Source organism: Notamacropus eugenii, chromosome 2 (genome assembly GCF_028372415.1).
Source record: "Notamacropus eugenii isolate mMacEug1 chromosome 2, mMacEug1.pri_v2, whole genome shotgun sequence".
In the NCBI taxonomy this organism is placed as follows: Eukaryota; Metazoa; Chordata; class Mammalia; order Diprotodontia; family Macropodidae; genus Notamacropus; species Notamacropus eugenii.
In genome coordinates, this window is record NC_092873.1 from 501384193 (window position 1) to 501410224 (window position 26032).

The 26032-nt window shown below is 36.1% G+C and overlaps 1 protein-coding gene across 3 annotated transcripts in view; it reads left to right on the forward strand.

Moving 5' to 3' along the window:
• The window catches only part of ZNF326 (zinc finger protein 326), a 41261-nt gene extending 15917 nt beyond the window's left edge, over positions 1 to 25344 (forward strand). The window contains exons 2-12 of one of the 3 annotated variants that reach the window (XM_072649042.1): positions 1367 to 1402; positions 1490 to 1607; positions 3752 to 4157; positions 6512 to 6707; positions 12619 to 12727; positions 14323 to 14470; positions 16071 to 16170; positions 17471 to 17581; positions 19828 to 19958; positions 21317 to 21412; positions 24216 to 25344. In XM_072649042.1, the coding sequence (XP_072505143.1) occupies positions 1367 to 1402; positions 1490 to 1607; positions 3752 to 4157; positions 6512 to 6707; positions 12619 to 12727; positions 14323 to 14470; positions 16071 to 16170; positions 17471 to 17581; positions 19828 to 19958; positions 21317 to 21412; positions 24216 to 24419 (1655 nt within the window). In that variant the 3' untranslated portion in view covers positions 24420 to 25344. The remainder of the gene's footprint in view (positions 1 to 1366; positions 1403 to 1489; positions 1608 to 3751; positions 4158 to 6511; positions 6708 to 12618; positions 12728 to 14322; positions 14471 to 16070; positions 16171 to 17470; positions 17582 to 19827; positions 19959 to 21316; positions 21413 to 24215) is intronic. The other 2 variants (XM_072649043.1, XM_072649044.1) reach the window with 2 other exon arrangements.
• Positions 25345 to 26032: the final 688 nt, after the last annotated feature.

The following is a 26032-nucleotide window of genomic DNA, read 5'->3' on the forward strand; positions in this document are numbered from 1 at the left end:
AAGCAGTGTTGAGTAATTAGAATTTAAAGTTTATAATAGGATTTTTTTTTCCCTAAAAAAACAAAACAAAACTGTATTTGTCTTGTTTGTGCCATTCTCTAGGAGCGGAGAATTATAAAACATATTTTAGGCAATAAGTAATCTCTTTTACATTTGAAGTGTATGAAGCTAAAAGTTGTCTATTGACTCTTTTTATTTTTCATTTTTTAATGGTTATAATTTAAATAGTGATTCCAAACATCTTATCTTATCCATCATACCTCCCCTCAGGGTAAAGGTTTTAGGTGGGATTCTAATCCAGTTTAGATCATTATTATCATCTTCATCATCATCATCATCATCACTAACATTTATGTAGTTCTATGTGCCAGACATTGTGCTGTGCCCTTTGCAATTATTATCTCATTTCATCTAAACAGTCCCCAATTTACAGATGAGGAAATTGAGGTAAACAGGGGTGAAGTAACTTGCTTTGGGTCACATGGAGCTAGTAAGTTTCTGAGGTTGGATTTGAACTCGGCTGTCCTGATGCCAGCCAGGCCTGGCCCTCTATCCACTGTGGCACCTAGCTGCCTCAAGGTATGGTCTAAGGACTCTTGGGAGTCCCTGATATTCTTTCAGGGATTCCACGAGGTCAAAACTATTTTCATAATAATGATGAGATATTTTAATTTCTAGTACAATAAATGGTGATACAACCCACATAAATAAAAAGTTCTTTGGGAGTCCTCAGTAATTCTTAAGATTGTAAAAGGAGTCTTCAGACCAAAAAATTTGTGCATTGTTACTCCAGTTTATTGTGGAATCTTATTAAGATACTACATTGTTAAGAATCCCATTTTTCATCTGCAGGACCTAGAGATAATAAATGATGGAAGTTGTGACTTAGCTAAAAGGAGATTTTCAAAATATTTGGGTTTTGACAGTTTGAATTTTTTTAAGCAAACCATAAGGTAAAGAAAAAGCATAGCACTTGGCATAGTCAATTCCTTTTAAAAATAGATAAATTGCTCAGGAAAATCTGATAGTTATTTTTCTTTGTTTAATTTGTTGTTTTAAAAGCATTGAATCTGGTTCAATTAATGTGCTGAAACAATTGCTGTTTTTTACTATCTTTTGTTGTTGTTAAGAGTCCAGCTTTTAAGAGTTCGTATTGCTAGAGAGAGCTGTGTAAAATGAGTATTGTTTTTCTTTATTGCTTCAGCATTCTGGGATTGAGCTGTACACTTTTCAAAAAAATTTTGAAATTCATAAGCATAATAATGAGCTGCAGAGGACAGCTCATTTTATGCTGGTCTTGAGTTTGTATCATAGAGCTAGAAGTTTTTGGAGTGAGCAGTATTGACTTTTTTTTTTTCTCTTTTAGGAATAGATCGGGATTATGGACATGGATTTTATGGAGGTCTGACATTTAAAGTAAATTATTTAAAAATTCCTCATTTGAGGGCCAATTAAGGTGAGCTTAATTTAGTTTTTTAAATTTTTATAGGGATGGATCGTGACTATGGCCATGGCTCCTACGGGGGTCCAAGAGGCATGGATTCCTCCTACCTAAACCAGTCATATGAAATGGACAGTCATAGTGGTGGTGTTGGTGGTGGTAGCAGGTAAATCACTTAATCAAATGATTCAACAGCTTAATTTAAAATTAAGAATAAATTCTTTTACCTTAAGTGTTCCTTAGTTATATTGTCTGATACTGGCTGTGCACAAAGTGGCATTACATTGAAAATTTTTTATCTAAATTATATCTAAAAGGTGTAATGAGTGAAAAAAATGACTGACAAATATGTTGTTTGTTTCTGGAAAATCCTAAGTAAATAAAAATAGAAATGTTTCTAAAATATTTTAATGTCTTGCTAAAGTGGAACTTAATTTTAACCATTGTACCCTCATCAACCGCAGTCAGCTGTGATCAAGGATAACTTTAGTCTGTTACTGGCATTAATGTTTTTGTAAGCTTGGTTGTTAATTATGTTTTTCAGTCTGCTCTTAAGTGGGAGTGATGGGGAAAGCAGCAAAGCATTTTTAACTAGGATGATTTTAAGTCATTTTGTTTAGAAATATTCCACATCTAAGGAACATTTAAGATAACTATTCATATTCTTTTGATGTTAATGTATTATTATAAGAGTATATTGTAATGTTCTTTCTTTAAATCATATCCAGGTTATTTTATTGGCAGGTACTGTTTACACCAATCACACACAAGCTCTGTGATAAATGGCACACTGGCATATTTTTAATTAGGTGCAGTGTTATTGATATTTAAATGTTGTTACTATGTAAGACTTAAGCTTTAGTTGATCCCCTGCAGGGTTTAGGTTTATCACATTCTGGAATAAAGGATCTGCTGTCCCTTAAGGCACAAAGAATCCTAGTGTATGTAAGTAGAAGTAGATGGGAGGAAAGGGAAACTGGTGTCCTCATTCCCAAATTGTAGGGTCTGGGTTCCTCAGCAGTAGACTGGGTTGATACTCATGTTTCCCCCTAGGCTTAATGGGTGCTTCCTCTTAGTTGTCAGTTCTTTTTGAGGGAAAACATACACTTTCTTGGACTTGCTGGGTTTCTGAAGTAAATAGTACCTTCCATTTAGTAATCTGTAAATGATTGAAATAATATAGCATGCTTTAGTGTTTTAAAGTGTCTGTTATTACCATATTGCATTGAAAATGTACATAGACCATTTCTGCAGACATTTTGTGTTGTTTCTGCGTGTAACTTGGGGCTTTTCTTCATAAAACTAACTTCTGAACAAAATATCAAGCAATACTCGTAAATCACATTTCTAATAAAAGTTTATTGGCAATTCATTTGATTATATAAATATGAGTGATTTGTAAGTCTAGATTTGTATGATGAAAAAGGGTTTGTTTGATTTTTGTTGAATTTCTGTTTATTAAAAACGTGAAGAAATTATGTACTCCTTTTCTCAGGACAATTTCAGGGGATTATATATATATATTTTTTTTTTGTCGAGGAAATTATTTTCATTCACAATGCATAGTTTTTCCCATCTTCCTTGAAATTTCCTAGGTAGAGGGCATGTATTGGAGATAGGTGTCCTTTTTCAGTCCTGTATCACGTGCCTTAATCTTTTTTGAATTTGTTATACTTAGTAGTCTACAAGTGGGAAGAGGCTGAGGCTTGATTACTGACCTTGACCTCGAAGATCATCAGATTGTTACAGGGATAGCATACAAAATTTTAGACTGTTTCAGAGGCAATCAAATAGTTTGGTGACATGGACTTTTGGCGTGCATAAGGTTCAGTTCTGTGTTCCAAATATAAATAGCCTATGTCTGTAGCCCAGGATAGTTTCCCACTTGAATATTAAGGTGTTGAAAATGCTGTGTATATTTCAATGTTAGGCATGTGTTTGAAGAAGGAAGAATTCACTGAATATCTGGTGAACTTTAGTAGGTGACTTTTTTTTTTTCTTGAGACTAGGGCTGGGCTTAAATAATGACAGGAAAACATTTTCTTTTAAATAGAAAAACCACTGAGAAGTAGATACATCGAGTTAAGGCTTATTCAACTTGACTCTTAGAAATTGGCTGCGATAGTTTTCTATCTGGTCATGTGCCAAATTGCCCAGCCCTAATCCTGTTGAAACAGAACCAGAATTGTACAAATCAGCATAGCATAACTGAATTTTAGTTGATAAATGTCAACTGATAATTTGTCTTTTGAAATGTCTAACATTAGTAAGCTTACCTTTTTTTTTTCCCTCACTGTGCAACTTTTCCAGGTTTGGACCTTATGAGTCTTACGACTCCGGGTCTTCTCTGGGTGGGCGAGATCTGTACAGATCTGGCTATGATTTTAATGAACCCGAACAAAGCCGCTTCGGAGGTAGTTATGGTGGTCGATTTGAGAGCTCCTACCGGAATAGCCTTGACTCTTTCGGAGGTAGAAACCAGGGCGGGTCTAGCTGGGAAGCACCTTACTCCCGTTCAAAATTGAGGCCTGGGTTTATGGAGGACAGAGGAAGAGAGAGTTACTCTTCCTACAGCAGTTCTTCTTCACCCCATATGCAGCCTGCACCTGTAGGCTCTCGGGGGAGAGGAACGCCTGCTTATCCTGAAAATACGTTTGGAAGCAGAAACTATGATGCTTTTGGAGGACCATCAACAGGCAGAGGCCGAGGCCGAGGAGTAAGTACAACAGAATCTTTTCAGATTCTTTTTGCTAGTCACTCTTTTAAACCTTTCAAGACCGTAGTTTTAACGTGGATCACATGCTGTTTTCATCCCACTGTACTTGGCCCCAGCACAAGCTGAGTTGTGTGGACAAAGTGTGCTTTCTGGTATCTCTTTGGAAATGAGTGGTGAAAGGAGAGGAGTGGTTCATCAAGTTTTTGCCCAATCCTTTTATTGGAAAGATGAGGATGATACAGGCTGGGTCTAAAAGGGGTTAAAAGGAATTGCATTTTCCTTGTCAACACGAGCATTTTTGCTGGTGTGGTATTCTTGGATTATTGTAAAAGGTAACTGAAACCTTTTAAGGTTTGAGTAGGTTAAAGGTGCAATGTATGACCCCAAAAAGTTTTGCAGATAAGCTCTGACAAGCGCAGTTGTCAGATTCCACATTAAACTATAAAGACTAAAAGTTGGAAACATTTCATTTTTGCTTAATCATGTTTCTACATTGGGGCAGGGTAGGGAGGGATACTTGGAAAAGATGTGTAAAATGGGTTATATGATATACTTCTTTGTTCAGTTGTAATATCTTTAATATAGTCTCTTATAACATGTTTCATTGGTTGCTTTCCTCCCATATAACTAATTTTGTTCCTGAGGAATAAATTTCCTATGTGCAGGTAGTTTAATATTCTGATTACCTTAATGTGATCATATCTTACAATAAATAATGTTTTATGTAATAACATTTAAATGGGTACTTTTTACAAGATTTCCTAATTATCTACTTTTAAAATATGTAATTTAAAAATTATTATTTATACCTGTGTCCATAAGTAACTTGATTGACAAATTTTTTTATAGTAAGTATGTAGATATGGGAATTATAATGTAGCTTGGTCTTATGAGAATATTGTATCTGTCATTGTGTTAAAGAAATGAATTTTTTTTAAGTCAAATGCTTTTTTTCTTTGCAAAGGAAAACAATTTAGAGCAAATATATAAAAAGGGATATGTTATGATTATTAGCCAACATAATTTGGTGTCCTTATGTAGAAATTTTGCATTTATTATGTCAAATGCATTGCACCTTTAATGCACAATTATTGAAAGGCTTTTTTTTAATGATGAACCTGTAAGTCATCTTGGAAATTTTGTTCAGTTTTTAATTAGATTACATATAGTTTACATGCATAACATGCAACTGTAAACAATATAGCTCTGTTTCATGTACCATTACATTTTGTAAATAAGAGGAATTGAAAATAGTTGGGATGTTAGATGTTAGATTTGAAAAATGAGTCAATTACATTATGAAATTTATGTTTAAAAATTATAAAACATTGAGAATATTTGATTTCCTGTTTCAAATAGGTTTTTTAGTGGGATTTCATTTTAAAAATAGTACTTTTTCAAAAAAACATCAGTTTTGTTTTCATGGCAGTAAAACAGATATTTTTGTTCTTTGGATTCACTAGTCCAGTCTGAATGGGCTTTTCTTTCTTCCCTTCTTTTGATGAATTAAATAAAGCAATAAGATTTTTCTTTTTTCCTGCATAGCACTTGTACAGTTCCCATTGGTTTCTTCTCTTCAGATTACTCCTGTGTTTTGTATTTGAAGGGTGTAGTTTAAGTAAAACTCTGTGAGACTTTGGCTAGAGAGGAGGAAGGAAAAGGAAGAACAAGGTAGTTGTACTTCTGTTCATCTGCAAGCTTTTTTCTACTTGAAACTACAGTTAAGAATCTGTTTTCCTGGCAAGAAATGCTCCCAGAGCAGAGGAGATGTGGTAATTCTTGACTCAGTGCTGTTTAGAGGGTATCTTACTTTAAACCTGTATGATGATGGGCAGGTCTCTTAATCTCAGGGTGGGGGCTGACTAGATGGGGCCAGAGGTCCCTTTCAGCTCTAGATCTTTATCCTATGAAGATTCTAATAGATTTTAGTACCTTTTTTCCTTTCATAAAGCTACAAACCAAACACAAGCACCTTTTCTGCTTAGTTAAAGGCAGAGTTTTAGCAAAGTAAAGGTATTTTCTTGGGATACTTCAATAGGAAATTCTGAAGAGGAGTTGTCAGAGAGAGTTGTACAAGTTTTAGCCTTTTGATAGGCTTGTTCATGATCTGGATTAATCGTTGTAAATTTCAGAAATCCAATGTATAGGTAGGAAATAACCATATTTGTTCTACTGGTGGTGAAAATATATACTGATCTACTGAATGTGTTTCTTGGGTGCTGCATATATCAAAATATGCATTCTGGAGAATTTTCAGGAGTAAACAAAAGAATAAGAAATGTGTAACTTATTTATGAATTGATATTTTTATATTTGGTAATTTCCTAACAATTATTGATTTCACAAATTTACAGCATATGGGTGATTTTGGAGGCAAGCGTAGACCTGGAATTGTTGTAGACTATCATAACAAACCCAGCAATGTAGCAGTTGCTGCAAGAGGAATCAAGCGAAAATTGATGCAGCCATCTAATAAGCCTGGAGGGACGTTTATCAAGAAACTCAAACTGACAAAAGTAATTGAGAAGATAAACCAGAAAAAATCACCTAGTAAGTAGTAAAGTGAAGTTATCAGGCATTTGTGTTTTTGGAAGAGGTTGTTGTTGTTTTTTTTAATACTTTCTAAGTTGGACTGCACAGAAGTTTTATGCAGAAAATTGCATTGATTGTCTCATATTCAGTACTGATTATATTGAAAATTAGCTGTTAAACTTGACAAGTACTTAAGATTTCTAAAAGGTTTTCAGTTTTTCTGTTACAAAATTAAAATAGTTATTGAATTGGCCTCAATGAGTCTCTTCCAGACTGAAATCAAGTCATTAGTTACTGTTCTTTGGGTTTAGCCATTTACCCAGTTCTCACAAGAACTAATGAAGAAAATTTAAATTTGATTTTATTTTTACATTCTTCATTTTCTCCCTCTCTATTGCCACCCACAGTGAGAAAACAAGAAAAGCAGAACCTTTTACAGACATATAATACCAAGCAGAACACAGTCCCATGTTGGGTGTGTAAAAAAACCCAAAACCTTATACATATGTACTTGTCTTTTTATATGTGTATGTAAATTTTAGGTATGTATGTTATATATGTATGTGTATATACATATGTATGTATGTAATTTGCTTCAGTCTCCAATCAGCTTGACCTAAGGAGCTAACCAACATATTTCATCATGAGTCATTATATCGATAAGAATTCCTAAGTTTCTCAGAGTTCTTTGTCTTTACAGTATTGTTGTAATTATATAAATCATTTTCCTAGTTCTGCTCACTTCACTTCTCTAAGACTGTCCTTTTCATCATTCTTATACCATCTTCTTCATCATTCTTTCACGACAAAGTATTCTACCCTTTTCATGTACCATAACTTGTTCAGCCATTCCCCAATTGATGTGCACTTTCTTAGGTTCCAGTTTTTTGCCACCATAAAAAGAGCATATATAAACGTTTTTGTACATGTTTTTCCCTTTTCCTCTTTCTTTGATCTCTTTGGGGTAAAGATTTAGCTGCAGTGTCATTGATCAAAGGGTGTTTCCACAATTTTATATAGTTCTTTGAACATAGTTCCAAATATCTTTTCTGGAATGACTGGACCAACTTCTCCATCGTTTGTTGTTTTCCTTTTCTGATAGCTTCAATCATCTGATGGGTATGAGGCAGTTGTAATTTGCATTTCTCAAATTATTGGTGATTCACCTAATGGTAACTTCCTCAGGTTACATCTCTCCATCTTTTAAGAGTAACATGAAAGAATTTTTGAAAGGCTTTGCTGGAATTTTTAAGGAAAATGTTAGCTTGCAGCATTCTTTATTTTATCAGTCAGAAAAGGAAAAGAGATTACAGTGGAATCATATCTTCCTTGAAGCTTATATGCTTCATAAGTAGCTTTTAAGGCAGAAATCCCACACAGTCAAAATTACCCTGGAAAAATCTTTTCATTTACCCGTAAGTTACAGCATAGTATCTTTTAAATGGTTGTAGCTCAGAAGATGTTCTTTCCTAAGTGCTTGAACTCTTTAAAGGAAAGAAGTCTTTATTAGAGTACAGATGGTTCTGGAATTATTGATTATGGAAATAATTGATCATAAATTTAATTTTTTATTACTTCTCAGGATTAGAATTTTTAGTCTAATAGAATGGAGAAATGCCCACATATTGAGAAGTAGTTAGGTGCTGAGACTGGCTACGGGAATAGAATACTCATATGGAATCACTTGGGCAATTTAAATTGTCATCTATCTGTCTCAGAAAATTTTTTGTTTTGATTTAAGTATATGACAGTTGGATTTCCCCTAAGTTAATTGAGGGTATGATGCAACTCCATTGTAGTACAACTTCGCCTATTTTTGATGAATTCAATTCATATGTTCTTTGGAATTCCTTCTTCCGTTTTTAGAGGTTCACTCTCCATCCTTTAAACAATACATCCTGGCATTGTAGCAGAAATTGAAGTCTAGTTCACTAGCCTATTTGCAGAATCCACTCTGTTCTCCTTGAAAATTTGCCCTGTTCCATGTTGGACACTTTCACCATTCTATACAGTTCTTTAGGGGGGCAGCTAGGTGGTGCAGTGGATAGAGCATCAGTGCAAGAGTCAGTAGGACCTGAGTTCAAATCTCACCTCAGACACTTGACACTCACTAGCTGTGTGACCTTGGGCAAGTCACTTAACCTCAGTTGCCTCATCCTGGGTCATCTCCAGTCATCCTGACTGGTCACTGGATTCAGATAGCTCTGGAGGAGGAGTGAGACTGGTGACCTGCACAGCCCTCCCTCACTCAAAACAAAATCAAGTGCAAGTCATGCCATTATTTCTCTGATGGCATGGTCTTCTTTGGCAATGAGGGATGAACACACAGTTCTTTAGGAATCATTGATAGTGATTCAACAATTATACCTGCCAGTTTTTAGTATCTGGGTATGTATTTCATTGGTCAGCTTGGCCACTTGAACTTAAGAGCAGCTTCTTCCTGTCTCTCTGTTGCATACCAACTCCCTGCTCGCCATTTTGTTCTTTGCACTCAAAGCCAAAGATTGTTCTTCTGGACAGAGAAAATAAAAGCAAAGTAAGTTGAGTAGCTCTTCCCTCTCTACTTCTTCATCCTGTCTCCTCTGGCCAGCCGTCTTTTACCTTCTTTGATCTTCCACTTTGACTCAGTAGTTAAAATACCAACAACAAATGTCAGTGCTTTTTGTTGTCCATTAGTTTCCTCCTCTTGTCCTCACTCCAAGATCTTCATCAGCTTCAGGGCATTCTGAAGCTTTAGTGTTTATTATGTTTTTCTCTTACGATGCTGCCACATTTTTATTTTTACCTGCTGTTTTCTGCCCTCATTTCCTTCTGTCTAGCCCATTAAAAAATCTGAATTTCTTGAGGAGGTTCCCTGGGCATTCATATTTGTCTCTTTAGGCAATCCCATCTTTTTTGGTTGAGGATTTTTTCCGCTTTTGTCCTCACAGTGACTTTCACAAGGGCTTCCTTTTCTTTTTAGAGGCAGCTTATGGTACATGCATAGAGAGCTGGGTCTGGAGTCAGAAAAACTCAAATTCAGATCTGGCCTCAGACACTCAGTAGATGTGTCACTCTGAATAAGTAGTTTAACTGGTTCCCTCAAGTGAAAAGTGACCATAGTTACTACTATCTCAGAAGGTTGTTGTGAAGAGCTTTGTAAAAACACTTAGCACGTTGCTCAGCATGTAGTACGTACTATATGCATGCTTATTTTTTTTCCTTCCCTTCCTTTCCCTTGTGGGCCGACTTTACTTCTGGAATTTTAAATTATGGGATCCCATTTGTTTTTTTTCTGAATCCTTTGAAGAATCCTTACAAATTTGGGCTGCATGTCAGACTCTGCCTGACTTTTCTCTCCTCTGTTCCATGAGCCCGGAGTCCATACCATGAGGAGGGTTTGGAAGGTCTGGGGGCAGTTAGCCTGGAGGAGAGAGGTAGGGTAAGGGGGGTTATGGGGAAATGACAATTGTGTGGAAGTATTTGATGGGCTGCTATATAGATCATGTCAGCCCTCTAGTTCATAAACTTCAGTGACTTCCTGTTGCCTCCAGGAAGAAGTATAAAATGCTCAGTTTGGCATTCAGAGCCCTTCCTAATGTGGCCCAACCCATCTCTCCAGTTTTCTTACACCTTACTCCTCAACATGTACTCTTTGGTACAGTGATGCTGGTTTCCTGGCTGTTCTACAAACAACACATCCCATCCCTTGACTCTGGGCATTTTATTTAGCTGTCACCTGTGCCTAGAACACTGTCCCTCTCCCACTTTGACTACTGTCCTTTCAGGCTTCCTTTAAGGCTCAACTAACATCGCACCTTTTACAGGAAGCCTTCTCTAATTCCTCTTAGTTCCAGTACTTTTCCTTTTAATTATTTCCTATTTATCCTGTACGTAGCTTGCTTTGTATGTATTTGTGTGCATATTGTCTCCCCTATTACACTGGAAACTTCTTGAGGCCAAGGACTCTCTTTTGCTTCTTTTATGTCCCCAGAGCTTAGCACAGTGCCTGGCACATAGTAGGCACTTATAAATGTTTATTGAATGAGTGAAAATTGGTTCTGTTTGGCCTCAGATCAGAACCAAGAGCAATGGGTAGAAGTTTCACATTTAACCTAAGTGTAATGTGAGGAGAATCCTACAACAATGAGAACTATCCCGGAGTAGACTAGATGTTCTTCAAAGGTAGTGGGTTCCTCCTTTTGGAGGGCTTCAAACCGATGACCATTTGCTAACTTATAAGTTGGATTCCTTTTGGGTAAGGTTTGTACTAGATGGTCTCCCAGGTCCTCTCAGATACTGATGTTTTTGTAATCTTTGAAAAGGAAGGGTAACAGCAAAGTTCCTATTATTTCCACTTCAGTAAGTAAGTAGTTCCCCCTTGTTGGTGAACCCTAGGTCCAGAACTGGAATTTTGGTCACTTGTTCTTTCATCTTTTGAAGAAAGAAGTTTTCATTAAGGCAATCCAGGAAATTATTAGATATTCTACTTTTGATTGAATTTTTCTTGTGTGCATTTAAAAAAAATGTTTCATTGGCTGTGTCTATGTGGGTATGTATTGCAACCTTCCCTCCAGTTCACCCTCAATTTTAAAAAAAAAAAGGAAATTCTTGTAATAGCAAAGAATAGTCAGAGTGAATCTGCTGAATGGGTGTATTTAAAGATGTCTGTCTCCTGTACCAGTTGATCAGAATTCCTAAATCTTTTGAAGTTGTTCATCTTGAGGATGTTTGTCCTTGTAAAAATTATTGTTCTGGTTCTCTTCCTTTCACTCTGCATTACTATCCAGGATTCATCCTGCTAAGAGCTCTCTACATTTGTCTTTTCTTACCATGCAGTGATATTCTATTACTTTCACATAAAGTAATTTATTTAGCAAGCATTTTCCAAAGGATGAGCACTTCCTTGGAGTTGAGCTCTTTTCAGTTCTCCCTTCAGATCGTGGAAGGCAGTTCTTTTTCAACTTTTCCTTCCTGTTATTATCTTCTTGCTTAATTTCCCCATCATTCCTGCTTGTGTTTTCCTGTTGAGTTTGATAATAACTCTCCAACAAACTGTATTTCTGCATATATTTTACCCTCCTTTGTCCATTTCAGGCAAGTATACAGTTCATCTGATGTACATTTTCCCTGTGCCATACTTCATGTTTGTATATTCTCGTATACCAAGTTCTACTCTCATCTTCCTCCTTTCTACCCTAGCTAATCCTTTTACTTTCCCTTTTCTTCCTCCTCTTAAAACCCTTACTACAGGAGCAATGCACTCCCTGATTGTGTTTTTTCTTATTTAACTGCCTCAGTACCCTTGGAGAACATTTAGATTCTGAAAGATACTTGTTTTTTCCACTGTCTTCCCCCATTAGATCATTAGTGCTGTGTCATCCTACAGCCCTTTCCAGTTTTTCCAGTAAATTTGCCTGTCTAGGATTCCCCTTATTGTAATGATTTTGCATTTTAAAGCTCCTACTCAGCTCTAGTCTTTTTGTCAGAAATGCTTCAAAGTCTAAAGGTCCATTTCTTTCCCCCATAGGATTATACTCACCCTTGCAGGGAAAGTTACTCTTGGTTGTAAGCCTTTATCTTTTGCCTTTTGGAATATTGTATTCCATGGTCTCTTCTTATTTTGAGTTGAAGCTTTGAGATCTTGGGTGATCCTGATTATGATTTCTTGGTGTTTGAACTATTGCTACTGCTGCAGGTTTTTTTTTTTTTTTGTTTTTTGGAAAAGAACAAAAAGTCAGAAAAAACCTTAACCCCAAGCTCTCCCCACTAAAAGAACATTTCCATACAGAACACAGACACATTCTAGCCAGCACAAGGAGGTTAGTTTGGAGTGTTATCACTGCTAGCCTAAAACATTGTTTTCTGAACCTGTTGGCTAGAAGAGAGGGAAGAAATTTTGTCAAATGTTCTTTTAGTTTTAAGTGTTGTTGTTCTTATGCTGTCCTAGCTAAAATGGCTCCTAAAAGTGAAGAAGAGAAGCGACGAGTTGAAATCAGAAGAGAGAAACAAAGGCGGAGAAGAGAGAAGATCAGTGAGAAGTATGGCGATGAGTACAGGTCTGTGCTCAATGGGGTAATGTCATCAGACTGTGTTTAAGCAGGCATTAAGTGCCTCCTATGTGGGAGGCATCATGGTAGGTGCTAGAAATTTGTAAAGTAAAAGGCAGTAGAGATTTCTGAGAAACTAAGAGTTCCATTATCTAGTATTTTTTGACATGGTTCTGAAATAGGAAAGGACCTCAGTGGCCATCCCTTTTACAGTATACCTGGGACGTGATTATAGATGAATGAATGAAGAGGCATTTATTCAGTGTGCAATGTGCTAGACAGTTTGCTAAACCTTGTGGGAGACAGTCCCTTGCGTGCAGGAGCTGAGACCGCACAAGTAGGGGAGCATTGGCACTGTGATGGGTAGTCCTAGCAATGCTGGTGGAATCCTAGGACTGCTGACTGTCATATCCTTTCTATCAGCAGTGAGAGGCATTGTGGTGCATCTGGAGAAATTGTCCAGGCTTGGTGTCTGAGAACAAGTGCTTAGATCTTGGCTTGGCTGCTGCCTGCATCATTCTGGGCAAACCCCTCAGCCTCTCTGAGCCTTCCTTTTTCATCTGTAGACCCTGTGAGCTTTAAATCTGTGATCCTCTCATTTGGATTGCTGTTCCCCATGCAAGAAGTAGAAAGTGGGAAAGGGGAAGGAGGGGCAGGTACATGGCCTGGAGGGTGCATGGAAATATGTCCCCAAATGTTGAGGTTAGACACATAGGAAGCATGGTCTGGGTTCATTAAGAGACAGTTGGTTAGTGAGTTTGTATTCATTCACCAAAGTCACCTCTAGGCTGGAGTTCCCAAGCTGAGTGTGTTAGGTCACCTGGGGAGGAAGGCAGGGTTTCAGATCTAGAGAGAGGAGGTTGCTGTTCAGGTTGAGTGGGAGAGGAGTGGCAGTGGCAAGGCCAGTGTCAAGATTTCATTCAGCCTTTACTTACATTTTTCTGGGTAGCTTTTATTACCTTCTTGTAAATTGTCATCTGGCCCCATTATGTTTGGTTCCCTTATAACCATGATCCCAAATTCTAGGACTATTTCAGAGACTCTGAGTGAATGCATGGGTCCAGCCTGAGGCAGACTCAGTGAACTAGCAGTCATTTTGAAGCACTCTTTTTAAAGAAAGTTTCTGGTCTTCAGAGACACCCAAAGAAATGACTAATTTTTGAAACTTGAGTGATGCTACTTTGGTCCAGATTCTCTAGAACTTCTCTTAATTCATCTAGCATGAAATCAAAATTAGGGTGAAGAACTTATGATAACCCAGTTAGAGAACTGGGGGTTCTATTGTGTAACCTTGACATGGACATCTCTGGACTTTGGCCTAACTTAACAGCTTAGTAAGGGGCAGTTATTAGACTTTTCAGTCATGCATAGATTGAGGGATACAGACCAGAAACACCGAGTTGTGTAGTTATAATGACGAGACCATAGGTGATGGTGATGAACATTCCTTCACTGTTGTAAGAGTAGTGTTGTTTTCCCCTGCCCTCAAGGGGGACTTCAGAAAATTAATATGTATGGTATCTGTTTCATTGGTACAGTCTTCAGATATCTCAAGTATCACCATTTTCTTAAAATATTGCGTGTTTGATCTTTTTCCCTTGTAGAATGGCATTCACATGTTCATTTTGCAAATTCCGAACATTTGAAGAAAAAGAAATTGAAGTTCATCTGGAAAGTTCTTCTCACCAGGAAACCTTAGATCATATTCAGAAACAAACCAAATTTGATAAAATAGTTATGGAATTTTTGCATGTAAGTAGCAGTTTTCATAGTTACAAATACCTTACTGCTTAATTAAAGTTAAAATAGTATCAAATGAATAATCAGGATGCTGAAGAGTAGATATGTGATCAATGCCTACTGGTTATTAGGCAATCAGGGGCTGGGGGCATTTTCTTTGAGGATCAGAGATGGGCTTTAGATTAAAAACTGTGTAAATCAACAAGATATTGGAGGGTAAGTGGAAAGGTGGAACTGGTCATTCATTAATTAAGCCTTTATTAAGTGTCTACTCTTTGTCTACCATTGGCTATTTAATGGGGATACAAGTAGAAAAACAAAGCATTCCCTATTTGCAAGAAACTGCCCAACTGTGTGGGGTCACTCCATCCAAAGATTAAGTTTAAAGTAAGAAAAGGAATTTTTAATGATGATCCTTTGCTGGGAAAGTCAGATTTCAGTAAGGAGAGCAGTAGGTGGTGGCCAAATAGTATATTTCTCTTAGGTTCTCTTTTCCAGCACACTAGCCATGCTTCTCTGGCCACTATGTTGGCTTTTACTGGGTCTTAATACTTCCATTACCCTAGAGTTGGGTAAGCAATCTGACATTGCTTTCACAGAACTTGAACCTGTGTCATAGCAGTGTACTATATTATTGGTGGAAGGTCTCTTACCAACTCAAGGGTGTGTATATGGCATTCATTTGTACCTTGTCAGCAGTTTGGATGCATGGCCTGACAATCTATCAGGTACTCTGTTAATTCCATGAATCTTACCTCTTCTGGACTACATATTTTTCTTGTACACCTGTGATATCAGTATTTGGTGAATGAATCTTTTGCAGTACAAAATGATTGAATATAGGAAGAGCTTGCTTTCAGTGCACAGATAAACTGAACTCTTCTTACAGAATTCTTTTGCTAGGATGTATAGTATCTGACAATGGTGTTGTTTTGATGCCTGCTTATTGGACTTTTGTTGATAAGTAATGAAAAAGTGAATTTTTCCTTGGGTGTCAGAAGTACTGTAGTCAAGAAATGAGAAATAAATTGGGACCTTGATTGATGTGATATGAGAAGAAAGACTTTAGAATCTAAACTTTTTCATCGGTGTGAATCAGCACCCTTGGTCTAGCATTGAGCCATTTTACCTGTCAGAACTGCTCCACCCCAGGATAGGGGCAGGTCTTCCTTACCTCTTCCATGAAGTTTCATTTAATCACTCCAGCCTGCACTGGCTTCTCCATTGAACAGCAATAACAACGAAACAAAAACACTGGGTTTCTGATCCATTCAGTATAACTTGGTTTTTAATTGTATTGTTTATTAATTTTTATGTTTTTATCTTGTCTCCTCGGCCACCTTGTACATTTCTTGAGGACTGGGATTATTTTTTACTCTGTTCAGCTTGGAGTCAGGAGTGACTCTGGCGTTCTGCCGCCAGCTGGATGAGCTGTTTCACTATGGCCAGGTCACTTCTGTTTTTTCTTTAAAAGGAGGATGATGAGACCCTTCTCAGAAGATTCAAGTGCAACCACAGATAGGAAGTGCTTTGTAAATCTTTAAGCACCATACAAATGTTAACTGTTACAATATTTATTACTGGATCTTTTTTCTTATTTTGTTCTTTTTAGGAATGTATGGTGAATAAGTTCAAGAAAACATCAATGCGTAAACAACAGACAACTAATGATTCAGAAGCTGTCAAAGCCACTGAGAAAGATGTCATGGAAGGTAGGTATTATCTGACAAAATGTGTTTGATAAGCTTGGGATCTACTTGTGCTCCTTTCTCTCATGAATTGGCACAAATTCTTTTTTACCTAATTAGGAGCAAGAATCAGAATGTGAAAAGAAAAGCTATTTGCTAAATACTTAAACAGAAAATCATTTTAGGGGCAGCTTGGTGGTGCAGTGAATAGAGCACTGGCCCAGCGGTCAGGAGGACCTGAATTCAAATCCAGCCTCAGATACTTGATACTTACTAGCTATGTGACCTTGGGCAAGTCATTTACCCCAATTGCCCTGTCTTACCCACCCTCCAGCAGAAAAAAAGAGAATGTAAGCTTCTTGAGGGTAGGAATTGTCTTCTTTGCTTGTATTTCTATTCTCGATGCCGAGCGCCATGCATATCACATAGTAAGTCTGTAATAAACACTGCAAAAAAAGAAAAGCAAAATAAATTTCTTAAAAAAAAAAAAAGAATTATTTTAAAGGCAAAGATCTTACTTTGCTGTATGTATTAGGTTTTCATATCCCCAGTATGGAAATGGTGGAGTATTTTGCAGAACATCCTTAAAATTAAAAAAAAAATCATTGGAACTTCTTTAGATAAGTTCAGGTATTCAAATTCATAAATAAGAATAAAATAATAAAAATGAAAAAACATGATGAATGATTGTATATTGTTATATGCTATTTGATTAAAGCAGATCTCAAAGATGTCTATACATCGCTTTAACAGCCTCATCACCCTCTATTTCCTGATCCATTTGGCTTTTTCTTGAATTTAACTTGGATTTATTGTTCTTATTGTGTAATTATAGTTGTAGAGTATCTCTCATTTTTCTTTTTGGCTCCATCTTATGTCGTACCTCATCCTGTAATTCTTCCCATAATTCTTTGAATTCCTTTCTTATGGCAGAGTGATATAACCATCATGACTTGTTCTGCTATTCTGCAGTGGTTGGATGTTTGGTTTGGGGCTTGTTGCTACCCTGAGTAGTGAGTGCTACTACTGGGCAAGCTTTTATATAGACTCTTCTTTTTTTCCCCATCATAAGTTCATGGTGATACAGTCATGGTTTGAGGGGTACGTATGTAGTTAAGTTATACCACTTATCATATAATTTCTTACCCAAAGGGGTAAGCTGATTCACAGCTCCACCTACAATTCTTGTTTTTACCACAGTTGCCCTGGTTTATGGTCTTTGCCAGTTTGATGGATATCAAGTCAAATCATAAGAATCTTAATTTACATTTCTCTCATTGATCAAAATTTTTGGACTTTTTGATGTATTATTGGTAATTTGTAGGTTTCCAGAATTGCCTTTTCATTTCCCTGTGTTATAGTGGGACAAGAGCACTGGATTTAGAGTCAGATGACCTGGGTTCAAATCCTGGCTTCTACCACTTTGTGACCTTGAGTAAGTTAGTTCATTGCCTTGACCTTTTGTTTCCTCATCTGTAAAGTGAGGTAATTGGACTATTGCCTCTATGGGTCCTTTCAGCTATAAACACACGATCCTATAAGGTACATGTTTATGGGAGGATGTTTGTTATTCTTACAGATTTATTAATCCCTTAGAAATTTTGTATTTTAGATTTTTATTGGAAATGTTTGATGTAAAAAATTTTCTGTATTTTTTCCTTTCCTTTAATTCTGAAGTGCTGCATTTTGTTGCACAAAGCCTTTTTTTTTAGTACTGCCTTGTGTAGTGGCTAGGTGGTAAAGTTGATAAAGTACCAGGCTTGGAGTCAGAAAGACCTGAGTTCAAATTGGGCCTCAGACACTTACTGGCCTTGCGACCCATGGCAAGTCACTTAAACCTGTTTGCTTCAGTTCCCTCATGAGTAAAATGAACTGGAGAAGGAAACCACTCTACGTCTTTGCAAAGAAAAATCCAAATGGAGTTCATAGAGAGTTGGACACAACTGAACAAGGAACAGTGCCGTATTTCCCCCTCCACTCTTTAAAAAATACATTTTATTAATGTAAATTTATTCCATCTCTATAATTGTGGGTCATTTATCTCTCCTCAGCAAATTATAAATATTTTTAAGTCTTTAAAAATCCTTTTAAAATTTGATTTCTAAAGTTTCTTTCGGTGTTACAACAGTAAATATCTTTATAGTCTAAATTTTTCTAATGTATCATCTTTTAAAATGAGCTTGTGATTAAAAATGAATTTACTAGAATGTCAACCCTCTGAAAATGAAAAAAACTATTTTTCCAGTTCATACATTCTACTTAGTTGTTCTAAATAATTACGTTAGATCAAGGGTTTTTAATCTTTTTTGTGTCATGAACCCCTCCGGCATTCTAGTGAAAACCATAAATCCCTTTTCACAATAATGCTCTTAAATGCATAAAATAAAATTTATAGGATTACAAGAGAAAATAATTATGTTGACATATTAAAAATATCTTAAAAATTAAAAAAAAGTTCATGCACTCTTAGGTAGAGAACCTTGTGTTAGATGATTATCACTCTTCACAGTTGGCATTAGGCATAAAGAGAGGACTTTAACAAATGAAAATTTGATACTGGGTCTCTTAAGAGCTAATGGTACTCATGTCAGGGGTAAGGATTTTTTTTTTGGAGCAGAGGTTTAAGGCCCTAAATGAAAGGGCTTATTCTGGAATGAAGTTATGTCCTAGTGTTTTGTCTTTCCTGGATAGAGAGATAATACATGAAGGATTTGAGGGGAATTAGAGGTGAGACATTGAGCCCTAAGAGAATTCTCTTTTGTACTTTTCTTCAACTTGTCCTTTCTTCTCTTTCCTGAATCCTACTGCAGTAAAACTCCTCATCTCCTCTTCCTTCAGTATGTCTTTCTCTCTGTCTCTCTCTTTCTTTGAAATTATTAAATCACTGAAGAGCTCATCATATTCCTTTTTCTTTTAGTAGCGAAGTTAGATAGTAATGATCCTGTGATCCATAATACTGGGTCAGATCGCCAGGGTCTCTCCACATTGTCTCGATTTGCTTCATAAGGACACCATAGAGAATTGTGTAATAAAGCAAGGTTGTCCTGTGTTAGCATCGCCTTTAAATTCGTAACGTAACCCCAAACATACCTAATTCCTTTTCTAGCTTATTGTTGCTCACTTGTCTGTGAATTTATATAAATCTTGGTTAATCCTATTTTGGTTTGTCTTTGGCTCTACTGCCTTTTAGGGTGACACTGTCCTTGCCCTGCTTTGTAAATTTGTATGTATCATTTGAAAGATAATTTGAAAACTTGCATATTTTTGGAGTGTTAAGCTGTGCCAGACTGGTATATGGGGATTTGGTGAATCTATATTCACACTGTCCATACCCTTCATAATTTATGTGGCTTGGTATTATTTCTTTGTGGTCTCTTAGCTTTCCAAATTTAAGCATTGTAGTTTTTTTTAGTTTATCTTCCTGTGTTATGGGATAACCTTTTTCTGCCCTGCATTGCAATGTGGGAATGAAGCCTTATTTGTCTGAGGTTTCTTGTGTAGAGAAAACGTTTACGTAAGGCCTGCTCTTTTCTGATGTGTATGTTCTTTGATCAACATATTTCTCATATTTATTGAAATAACAACCTTTTACGCATGATTTTGCCTACTGTTCACAAGGCAACATTTTGATGTTGCACTCTGAGTTATTAATTCTCTTTAATAGTTGAATGTATTTTTTAGGGGTTACTGCAGATGACTACATGATGAAAGTAGAGACTGTACACTGCAGTGCTTGCAGTGTGTATGTACCTGCCTTACACAGTTCGGTTCAACAGCACTTAAAATCTCCTGACCATGCCAAGGGGAAACAAGTATGTTTGAATCTAGTCTAGTAAACCATTGACTTCTCTTACATTTGTGCTACTAAGGGCTGGTGTTGCTTATTGGGTCACTGCCTTTGAATTGGTTTCACATTGATCCCTGTAAATATCTTCAGATGTATTGCATCTGATAGGTTACTCAGATTTATAATTTTAAAAATCATGATGAATGGTTTGAGACTTTTATTTTTCAGGAAAGGAAAAATAAGAATACAATTAATACTGTTAAAAATTGTTAGATTTTCTCTGTGACTGAAAGTCTACAGAACTCCCAATTCCTAAAAATATCCCTTCACAGAGAGTAAACATTTACTAATTTTTTAACTGCCTCTGGTGACCTGTAGGTAGGGAAGACTTGTTAAAGGAGGAAATGCATTAGGGTTATTAGATGCTTGATCATTATATCATCTTTGAAAATCTGAGTTGTGGTTCAAGTACTTTTGATTCTCTACTGATCTAGCATTCAGCCGTGTTGTATTTCATGCAAGGTCATTATTACAGTCAGTAAAAGATGATTTTGTGGTTTTGGGGGGTGAAAGTTAGAAAACTTCTGTTCCAAGTATAAAGAAATTAAAAAAAAAATCTCACTTTGCTTTCAAGTCAACATAGTATGAGAATATATATCAATATTTTCATACTGATTCCCAGGGATAAGACCTAAAACATCATTGAACCCACTTTTTATTCTGTGAATTTCAGTTTTATTATCCCTTGTTCTAGCTCCCATCCCTTCTCTTCCCTCTTTGCCTTTACCCTTCTTCCCTGTTCTACCTTTTTGCCACTAGAATCTTCCCTTTAAACACCTTAATTCCTATACCCAAACCCAATTTTAGAATGATTGTGGCTTTAGTAAGAACTGTTGCTCAGTTTTAATGATAAGAAATAAACAAAGAAAAAGAAAGAGACAGAAAAGGGAAGGAAGAATAAGAGGGAAAAAAGAAAGAAGGTGGGGAAAGGGTTCTGAGTACAAAAATTCCATTACAGCATTTATCTCTCAAGACAAGTCTCCCTAAGCTTTTGTTATTGGGACATTATCAGGAGTGGCATAAAGGAGAGAAATATTTATTTCTTAATAGTTAGCATATATGGATTCCCAGTCAGAAATATGGTATGTTTATACAAGATAATAAATGATTAGTGATTTTTATTTAATTGTATTAAGGTACAGAACCTTTTAAAAGTCAGAAATCCTATAGATTAACAATTAGCAATTATAGCTACTATTTGATTTTTGTCAGCAGTTTTCTAAAGGTATAGAAAAAGGATGATTGAATATAAGTACTTAAGAATTTGAATACTTTCCTGTGGATTAGCTTTTTATATTAATGACTTTTTTCTTCTTTTTTTAGGCCTATAGAGAACAAATAAAAAGAGAGAGTGTCTTAACTGCTACCAGCATTTTAAATAATCCAATTGTAAAAGCACGCTATGAACTTTTTGTTAAGGTAAGAGTTTGAAAACTTTTTCCAGTTGTTGACATATAATACTGAGATGGTTAAATGCTGCAGCGTTGATGTGTTTCCATATTTAGATTTAGCAAATGATGTTGGGGATTTATACTGAATGTTTGGAGCACAGACAGATACACGTAACTGTTTTCCTGTCTCTGAACAGTTTTGTGATACTTGGATGTTGCTTTGCATTACTTACACTTCTCTCTAAAAACAGTGAATGGTAAGGAATTGCCCCAGTAAGAGAAACCCTGGATTACCTCTGTGTCATGATACAATAGAGTAGAACTTTGTGGAGTTGAGATCCACTTTTCAAGAGAGTTATCTGATGTAACAAAATTAAAAAGAGCAAAAAAAAAAGTTCAGTAAAATTCAACTAAGTTGAAACTATTAACTAAGAAAATGTATGTAAAATGTTTTGCCAACTTTAAATTGCCCATAGATGTTTGTTGTTATTATTTTTGTTGTCGATGTCATTCAGTCCACCCAAAGTATAAAAAGCTCCTTCAGTGCCATTGCAAGACAATTTGGAAGGCCTCCAGTGACAGGGACGTCACACTTTGTAGAGTTATCTATTCCCATTTTCAATAGCTATGAGTAAGTTTTTTACTTTTTATGTGTAATCCGCCTTTAAAAAATTTCCACCTACTGGTTTTTGTTCTGCCTTTCAGAGCTTAGCAAAATAAATATAATTCATCCCCCATATGACCGTCAGATCCTACCTTGTTTTTTGTTCTCCAAGCTAAACATTCTCATTTCTTTTTTTTAAATTATTTTCAGTGTTCTACAGTTACTACCATATAACTTAGATTTTTTTTTCCTCCCTCCCTCTCCACCCCTCTCTTTCCCCCCAAAACAGCATAAAATTTTATATAGTTTCTACACATACATTCCTATTAAATACATTTTCACCATAGTCATGTTGTTTAGGAGAATTAAAATGAATGGGAGAAATCATATAACAAACCAAAACGTAATACAACAGAAAGTGATCTGCTACTTTCTGCAATTGAATTCCATAGTTCTTTCTCTGGATGTGGAAGACATTTTGCCTTAAATGACCATTGGGAAACATTCCCATTTCTTTAAGTAAACCCTTTTGTGGCTTGTTTTCCAATTTCTTTCTGTCGATCGCCTTGCTCTGGATCCACTGAAGCTCTCAGTGTCCTTCGTAAAATGGATCCAGACCTGGACTCAGTTCTCTAGGTGTGGTATGATCAAGACATCTTTCTCTTGGAGAGCTATGATATAACAGTGCAAACTTAGATACAATTTACCTTTTTTTGCCTACCACATGACAGTGTTGACTCCTACTGAGCTTCTAAAATTGAGAGGGCTCTAGAAGTCACTTGCATATCTTGTACCAGGAGAGTTAATTTGTCAGTAGAGCTTCGGGCTTTTATATTTATCCCTATTACATTTCAGACTTTGAAACTTTGTTTTATCGTCCATTGTGTTGGATATCCTTTCCCCAAGTAAAGCAGCTGAGGTTTTGAGGAAAGTGGGGGGAAATTTGGAAGAGTTGCCATGGGAAGTGTCATGTCAGTTCCTGGTTATGATTTGACAGAGGAGGCAGATTCCCATTTTTTCTAACCTGGAAAAACACATGGAGCAGTTATTCCATTTTGTCATTGGTTCAATTTTCATAATTTTTCCTATCTTAGGTCTTTTAGATGGGAATCTTAGGTGAACAGAAATCAGAGTACATAATTAGCTATAATTTTTATGTAAATTGTCTAGGCAATACTATAATTTGGTTGATATTTTAAACAAATTTGTGTAAAGGCACAAATTCAGTTATTATCGGTGAATACCCTTAACTTAGTTCTTAATCTCAAAAGCATTCATGGAATCTAATAGAAAAAAAGGACTGAAATTCCAAATTATTTTGAAGACTGTCTACAAGCCACTTAGTGCATGTGTTTCTGTCTACATCTTATTCATTCAATAGAGGGACATGAGAACAGAATACTGTGAAGTGACTAGCCTTTGTGGGCCTTTACTGGGGCTCCCAGCAGAAATCCCTTGGGTTTCTTGATTTTAATGACTTCTTGTTCACATCTGCTCTTAAATGTTCTTGCAGTTGGACTGTACGCTGGGCAGGTAGAACTGAAATGCTACTGGTGAAGCAAAGTCTTACTTTTTATTCCAACCAATGTAGTAATTTGTAATCTAGGTTCCTTTCAAACACTATGAATTGGTACTGTAATGTGGAATGGAAAGCCACCTCCTTAGGCTACTAAATGAAGGGAAATACGCTTGCTTAGGCTACTAAGTCTTCATTTTGGTCAGGTCACTTAAATATTCTGTTGTTTTTGGTAGTCTGTGTTATTATTCCATTGTGAGCAATAATTGAGATATCCAAATTTTTTGTCTGTCATAAGTTTTTAGTAATTTTGAAAAATTATGAAACTTGAAACATTCAGATGAAGTTTAAGCAGATTCTTATAAAAATACCTTGACTCTAATTAGGAGTTTGCAATCAGTTAGCCTTGATAACATTTGCTTTTTTTTTTTTTAACCAAAAATTAATTCATACATTTAAAAACTTTCATATGGATGTGTCTAGAATTTCATTAGGAACAAAGCATAGGCTGAAGGGAAATGGGAAAGCATATCTCCATGGTTGTTATCTGTTGGTAGAAATTGAGATAAAAGGCACAAACATGCCTTCTTCATACTGCAATCATTACAGATCACATGTATCTACAATTTTCGAATGTTCTGCTTTCTAGGAGTTTGATTCACAGAGAATGAATATATCACTTCTATAGACAAATTGTTATTTTGGTTTCAGGGTAAGAATCCCTTTGAAGCTGCAGATCAAAGTCAGGAGCAACAGGGGGAGTCTGAGGAGGAGGAGGAGGAGGAGGAAGAGGAAGAGGAGAAGATTGATGAACCTGTGGAGGAGGAAGAAGAAGGAGTTGAAGAGGAGGAAGAAATAGAGGAAGGAGCAGAAGAACAAGCAGACTTCAGCATTGAGCAGCCTGAAGAAAATTAACTACAGAAGGGATTGGATGGAGCCAGTGTTTTTCTTTCCTTATTGGTTAAGTGGAAGATTTTAAATAGTATAAACTATGAGTTGTTTAACACTCTGTGCATGCATTCCATGATCTTAATATTTGGTTATAGAAATGCAAAATGTTTTGGATTTGTTTTACAAAAAAAAAGTGAGACTATTTTAGTGAGGCTTTTATAGCAACCAAACTTAGATCTGGTAAATTGGCTAATTTTTCTTTTTACTTTATTGGATGTTGAGACTGAGATATGTAGTATTAATGTGTCCATTCTAATCATTTTGACAGAAAATGCTGTTCATGGGAGTGAATGTTCAGAATGTATAAAAAACTTTTTGAATAATTTCCCTTTGGAGAGATGAATGGGCCAGAACTTTTTCCTTCAAGTACGGCTATTTTTAGACGACAGTGCTCAGTGTATGCTCATTTGTGTTAGAGCGTACACTTCATGGATTTTTTGTGACTATGTACCAATTTATAGCAGAAAATGTTTTCTAGAAACATTTTTTTCCTGAAGTAACAATTTTAGATCAAATGTAATTTGTCAGTGCAGTATTTTTAAAATCAGGATTGTGTAGCTTCAGTATTCAGATATTGAAAAAATGGTGGAGAGAACTTCACTTATCTCAGTAATCAAAATTTTGGCAAGTATGTTTTTTTCCAAATTTCATTTTAACTCACATATAAAATTGGTTTTGAATATGTTGCTGATGCTTAGAGATGTTTTAGGTTTTTTTCTGTGCCAAACCTTGATTTCCTTTTGATTATATGTTTAAATACAGATTTGTATCATAGCTGTTGTGAGTTCCTTTGTCATGCCTCTTACTGGCTGACACGTTTAGAATAAAACTGTAATATTTTTGTGAATACTGTCTCTTTTTGGAATAAATAATCACTGAGTTTCAAAAAGATGTTCTTATGATCACTTTCTTAAAGATACCTGTGGTGAAGGGGGTGGGATGGATGTTCTTAAGTTATTTCTTTTAAACATTTTTTTGTTCATTTTAGTGAGAAATAAGTATATTAGAACATGAATGTTATTCGTAACTGTTCACCTTTGTTAATATTAAAAAGTACCATTGGTTTGTCTCTAAATATATGTTTTCTCCTGTAATCTTAATGTAGTTTCTTAATTTAAGGATAAGAGCGCTCATTTTTTCCCAGTGATAAGAATTTTAGAATTCAGGACATAAGTAGACGCCAGTAACGAAAGGCATGTGGCATAGGAGATGGAAGTAAATTCTTGAAATCTGGAAAACCTGGATTAAAAGCCTAGCTCTGACCCTTGCCCCTCTGTAACCAGGGACAAGTAATTTAGTCTCTATAGCCTTTAGCCATCTCTGAGACTCTTAGGTAAAGATGGCTTTGTGAGCTATGTAAGTGGAAGAATTTCTCACATGAAAGAAATAACAGGTCTTTGAAGTATTGTTGTAATGACATTTGTAGAATTTGACAGGCCATTAACTCCTTTGGCACCTTCAGTTACATCAGTTGTAATTAGGAGGTGAAAGTTTCTTCAGTCCTGAAGGACCATGAGCTGTGTGTCTCTGTTAGATGCACACCATGCTTTGTTTCCCTTTCAGAATCACCTGAGCCC